The sequence below is a fragment of the Henckelia pumila genome, chromosome 2, assembly GCF_033568475.1.
Source record: "Henckelia pumila isolate YLH828 chromosome 2, ASM3356847v2, whole genome shotgun sequence".
NCBI lineage: Eukaryota > Viridiplantae > Streptophyta > Magnoliopsida > Lamiales > Gesneriaceae > Henckelia > Henckelia pumila.
This window is the reverse complement of record NC_133121.1, coordinates 185,474,989-185,481,160: the sequence shown is the minus strand read 5'-3', so window position 1 is coordinate 185,481,160 and position 6,172 is coordinate 185,474,989. Positions and strand designations below refer to the sequence as shown.

Sequence of the window (6,172 nt, the reverse complement as noted above, 5' to 3'; positions counted from 1 at the left end):
TAAGCAACTATGGTGGAATTGAAATTTTAGGTAATAAATTACTTAGTAGTTTTTGTAAAAAGAGAAAGAAACTTTCGTAGCTACTCTAATGAAAACAGCATAATCATATATTGAAGGTGAAATGTCAAACTTGAAAGGATTAAACGAAGCCTTCTTCCAATACTTGTTTATATACCACATTTTTGGTAAGCGAATATCATAATTGTTGCCAACATCAGGTTTAATTAAAAATCTAATAAATTTCATGGAATACCTCCGGACATAGCAACATACAGCTGCCCATGTGAGAAGACAAGATCGGGTAAATTCACACCAATTATCGGGATTGTCTGACCTTGGATTTGTTAATGGTCATTGCAAAATACAACCTGATGGGAAACTGCTTCCGCTTGAATTGAAATGGGTAACCTTCGTTCTCAATCGCAGATAAAGGTATCTGAGGAATTAGAATCTTTTTTCCTGTGTGATGGCTAAGAGCGATTTCAGCGTGGATTATATTATCTAAAAACTCGCTGCCTCATTCAAACACTTAAAATTACTCCTGTCACTTTCTAGTAACCCCTACGTTGTGCAGCATCCTTGAAAGTTAAGCACAATCTTCCGCCGATATTTAACAAATCACAGTAGGACTTAGGGCCTCGAACATGAAGAAGTAATAGACGCAAATAATACCTTTCACCTTCTGCAGGATTTGCTGAGTTAACATATGCCCGATAACCTGTCTTTGTTTCCTTGGTTTCCAGGTTCCAATCGGTTGTTCCCAAACAAAATGCTCAGGGAATTTAAAATACAAAAACTTTGCTTCTTCACTGGATTGCGAAGCTTAAAAAATTCAGTCAACATAGTTACGCAGGATTAATTTGGAAAACCAGTAAGGATATGAAAGAACAAAATAGCCGAAGGGGACAGCTGGTCGGTGAATAATTCCAGCAATGCTGCTGGAGTAACATGCGATGACAACCTAATCTTACCACAAGCGCAACAAAAAGATGGAGGTTCAAAAATAAATCTATGTGCGCCACAAAAACGACACGGAGGCACCAACGGTAAGCCACACATCAGCAAAATGTCTCCTTCATTGTCTGAATTGAAAGTTTGGAATTAAAAAGAAAAAGGGATGCATTTGGGGAATAAAAACAAACATTTGAGGCAGAGTTCCAAGGGAAAAATTTCGAGACAAAGCATCACCTAACACTTACGATTAGGACGACATGTCACAGGAACAAACCGAATTTGTGCTGCAACATTAAAAAATATCATTGGACGAGAGAAAGATAATATGTACGCAAATAAAACAAGGAGCAAAGAACGGTATCTAACAATTGGAAGCGGGGGAAGCATAGGAACCAACGTGCGAAGCCTCAGAAATGGTGCTGCCATATTTAAAAAGCACCTTATAAACCATCCAAAGCCAAAGGAAAATAACGACATGAATTTTGGAAAGAATGACATGAAGAAGAACATGAAGAAAAACACAGGTGGGAGAAAGCATCACAGGCCTTGCGAGAAAGCCCGAGACGACAGCCGAGCTCCTACCCGGTGTCATGAGATTCAGTAGAACGATAGTGGGAAAATAAAAGGAGCAGACCACAAATGCAAAATAATTAAGCACGAAGGCACAAAGAAATGAGAAGGTAAGAAACGGTAGGCAGTAATGGGAGCTTGTATTAATGGGCAATAATGAAATTAAGTGCTATTATTGTTAAGAAAAAAAGAAGAAGAAAAGAATCGGTTTTTGTTAAGAAGAAAAGAAGCGGAAATATGTGGAAAGAGAATACGCGAATATGTAAGAAGAAAATAAGGAAAACTCACAAGGTAGTTGGAAGGATAAATAAGTAATTTCACAATTCAAACTGGCTTATTTAGATGATAGTATTAAGAAAAAAAGAAGAAGAAAAGAATCGGTTTTTGTTAAGAAGAAAAGAAGCGGAAATATGTGGAAAGAGAATACGCGAATATGTAAGAAGAAAATAAGGAAAACTCACAAGGTAGTTGGAAGGATAAATAAGTAATTTCACAATTCAAACTGGCTTATTTAGATGATAGTAGATTACAGTACAGATCAAGATAAATTCTCACAAGTCCCTTAAAGTCAAATCCAATTTGGAAGGAGGGGCAAGGTAGAACATCAAGTGTAAAGTGACGACCCTTGCAAAACTGTGAAAATCTTGTAATCATTGCTAATTATTTTCCTTCTTTAACTCGTATATGCGAATCTTCGTGTGTTTCGTACTCTTACGATCTTTGACTTTAGCGTCGAAGGGATTTTTGGTGGATGTCTTTAATACATATCAGCAGCAATATTAGTAAATAAATGACTGTAGAATGGTCATGTCGAATTTTCGTCCTATAATTTCCCTGTTGAATAATCACGAGTTTCCTACACATGACAGCTTCTTCATCAACTTGAAGATACAGTTGGCATTGAATGTGGAAAAACAAAGTTACTTTGATCTTAGAATCACATGTTTTGTCATCTACATTACAATCCACATCATGTAAACCAAACATGTTTGTAATATTTACCTAAATTGGAAACAAAAACACTGCTAAATAAGCCACTTATTGTGGAATTTACCACAGAAGAACATCAACAGAAACCAAACTATATACAAATCACAGCTGAGACACTTCTTGCACCATCCTTTCTTTAATTTTCCACTCCAATACCTCAGAGCACATCTGCCCCATCCTGCGGTAAAACGAAACCATGTCCGATAATTGCTCGATGGACATTTTCCCAACCATGGCCCTCGTGTTCTTCTCCCTTTCGTCGCTCATCTTCAATCTGTTTATGTAGACCCTCGAGTTCCTCACTGTGGCTCCCATCTGCTTAAGTCTGTTTTCTTGCTGCAGACTCAATGCAGTATTAGCCTACAACATTCAACACATTCCATGCTTAAAATCTAGACATATATAGTAATGAAATATCAAAATTTTCATTGGTAGATAGATAGATGTACCTCAAGAAACTGAGCTCCTTCTTCAAGTTCAGAATCTTGATTTGAATCAGTCTTCCCATTTCCTGCGGTGTACATGTTTCTCGCGATCGAGAAACTACGAATGATCTTCTTCCTTTTCGTCTCCAATTCTTGAGCAAGCTTCATGTTCTTTGCCACACTAGTTGAGTCACTTAGTTTCTTCTGATAAGCTACCACAGCTCTAACAAACTCCTACAAAACAGAGTATTTTCTTGATGAAAAATGATATAAAGTTTTCCCCTAAAACTGATCAAACCATGTATGATCAAGAAGTTAGAAAGTTTTTAACTTGGTATGCAGCAGCACATCCTGGATAGTCGAAAGCATCGGTTTCTTGATTCCGCATCCGTTCGGGATGAAACTGGAGCCCCATTATGAACTTCCCCTCCTCAGGGTTATATGCATCAGGATCATAAAACCCTTCAATCAAACCATCTGGTGAGAAAGCCATTGGCACAAATCTCTGAGCCAATCTCTTCACCCCTTGATGGTGATAACTATTGACTGACACCTCCATTAGCTCCGCGTCTAACGAACCCTGAAACCATCTGTGCAACGGCGTGTTCTCCACGACTTTCACTACGTGCCTGTGCCCGTCATAATCCTCGTAGTTCATGTGAACAACCACCTGATCTTTTTCGCCCTTTTTCGACAGTTCCCTTTCGATATCTTGATAAAGGGTGCCTCCACATGCCACGTTCAGAACCTGTGAACCTCTGCATATGCCTAAGTAGGGTATGTTTCTTTCTAGGCAGAGCTTTGCTAGTCTTAGCTCGATCGAATCCTTCTCGCGATCAATGGCCGTGTCACTCGCGTGTAGTCGCTTGATCTCCTCGAGTTCTTCGTGGGAAAAACCGGATAACTCAGCGTCGTAGAGGGACGGATCTATGTCTTCTCCTTCACAGAGGAGCACACCATGGATTGGCTCGAAGCTGTCCAGCAACATGTGAACTCCATTGACTCGCGGAACGATCACCGGCGCAGCCCCGTAACTCACTATCAGATCTAAATGGTACTCACCTGATTATCAACACACAATATTCTTGATTCAATACTATATTTTAATTATACTATGATTTTAAAAAAAAAACTAATTATATTATATATTCAAGAAATTTCATAATGCAGAACAATGTCAAACTCTAGGCCTACATGAATTCTTTGAATTCACCGTAAATTTCCTAGAAAATATATAGGTTTCCACTCTTAGTCACCATCATGTACATGTGCAGACACAAAATTGTAACATTCTGAAAATCTACAAAACCTCCAAGAATGTCATTTTTATAACATGTACTTAGTAGTATGAAATCTATAGATACTTACAGTTGCAAAAACATAAATATATTTGTCACGAAACAAAACCAAAACACATAAACGTACCCACGAAATCTACGAATTTGTTCTTGCGAACCGTTCGTCGAGAAACGATAAGAACCCTAGGGAGGATCACTGAAAGATCTGGAACCATTATTGATGTACGTTAGATATGCAAACTTTCTCGAGGAGGAGAAATGAAGAAAATAACAAGAATTTTGAAGAGGTCAAACTTTGATCCAAATTTTGTTCAGCTGCTCATCTCAAAGCCACCTATATATAGTAAGATTTGGAAAAAAAAAATTAATTTATAGTAAATGATATTGTCATAAACATAATTAATTATAGTGTTCTTCCAAGAATATTCGCATTTATTTTGTGTGTATCTATCTATTGAAGTATGTGAGTTGTAAGGTAAATGTATTTCAATTACAACTCAATGATATTAAATTACATTCTTATATATATTATTATCATGTTAGGAACGTGGAAAACCACGTATTATCTTACTCTATATTATTAAAATAACATAAAAAAAGGATGTGTTTTTTTTTTAATAAGTAATCGGTAAATAAATGTTAGGATCAAAATTATAAAATTTTAAAATTATATAGAACTTAAAACACATGATAAACTCATGTGAATATGTAAGTTGATATTAAATATTGTCGTAGTGCAATAAATTACTTTTATTTTTGTGAGGGAATACGTCGTAGTGCAATAAATTACTTTTATTTTTGTGAGGAAATACGCGAGTCCGCGACCACTATTTTTTATGTATACTCATACCAATAAAATTTTTTTACGCATATAATATGGTTTTCGATGAAAGAAGATATGGATCAACTGGCATGATCAAAATTGAGTTTTCCCTTGTAAAAACATTTCATTAATTATAATGATGATTGATGGAGGAGGATGGGCAACATAGGTGGGCTTTGAAGATATTGCAAACAAAGTCTATTAGCCGCATATACGCAATAAAAAGAGGAATTATCTTTGGTTGGTTGAGAAGTCAAACTTTGTGATTGCTGATTTGGATGAATGTATCCATACAATATTTTTGGTCTTCATTCATTATGACATCTTTGGATAATCTTATTTATTTGTGAGCTCTTATATTTTTATAATTGAGATTATGTACAACATTATCGGAAAACTACAATTATTTTTGAGATATAAGGAATATATTTACATACATATATATACATGCGTACATATATATATACACACGTATGTATATATATGTGGCTCTCGCAACTTCGCACGTGAGTTCAATGTGTTCGCTAAATTTTATTTTTTCGTAAAAAATAATTTTAAAAAATCATTTATAAGAGAGAAGAAATATTTGTACTTATAGATTAAAAAAATATAAAATTAAAGGAAATATCGAAAAAAAAATTGAAAATTTATACAAAAATGACTAATAAACTCGTATTATTAAAAATTATATAATAACAAATAATGCACGAGTAAAACAGTAAAGGAATTTCTGTATCACATTAATAATAATATAAGATTATTATCGTAATTTCTGTATATCTCTCCAACTTTCCATATATCTATCCAACTTCCATTTTTTGAACCTAAAGTTTATTAGAAGGTGTTTGACTGACTTATAAGTTCTACAAAATAACTTTTAAATTGTTTTAAAGTTTATAAGATGTTAAAATTTATTTGGTAAATTTTTTTCTAAACTTCTATGCTGTCAAAATAAGTTGAAAAAGTAAATGTTATCTTGCGTTTTTTAAAAAATATCTTATTTTAACATTTTCTCTTCAAAATATCATTGCATATTTTTCATAAATTTCCAACATATCCTTCACTCATTAAATGTTCTTTGTAAAAAATTTCCACATTACATAAAATTTTCA

At 34.6% G+C, this 6,172-nt stretch overlaps 1 protein-coding gene across 1 annotated transcript; it reads right to left on the bottom strand.

Annotated features, from left to right (window-relative positions):
* Nucleotides 1–2,354: 2,354 nt before the first annotated feature.
* On the bottom strand, nt 2,355–4,542 carry LOC140883899 (putative glutamine amidotransferase GAT1_2.1). Its single transcript, XM_073290517.1, has 4 exons — nt 4,365–4,542; nt 3,271–4,001; nt 2,964–3,173; nt 2,355–2,874 (listed from the first exon to the last, which is right to left on the bottom strand). Exons 1-4 carry the CDS (start codon nt 4,450–4,452, stop codon nt 2,617–2,619), a joined length of 1,287 nt encoding a protein of 428 aa, XP_073146618.1. The 5' UTR covers nt 4,453–4,542; the 3' UTR covers nt 2,355–2,616.
* Between the last annotated feature and the right edge of the window lie 1,630 nt (nt 4,543–6,172).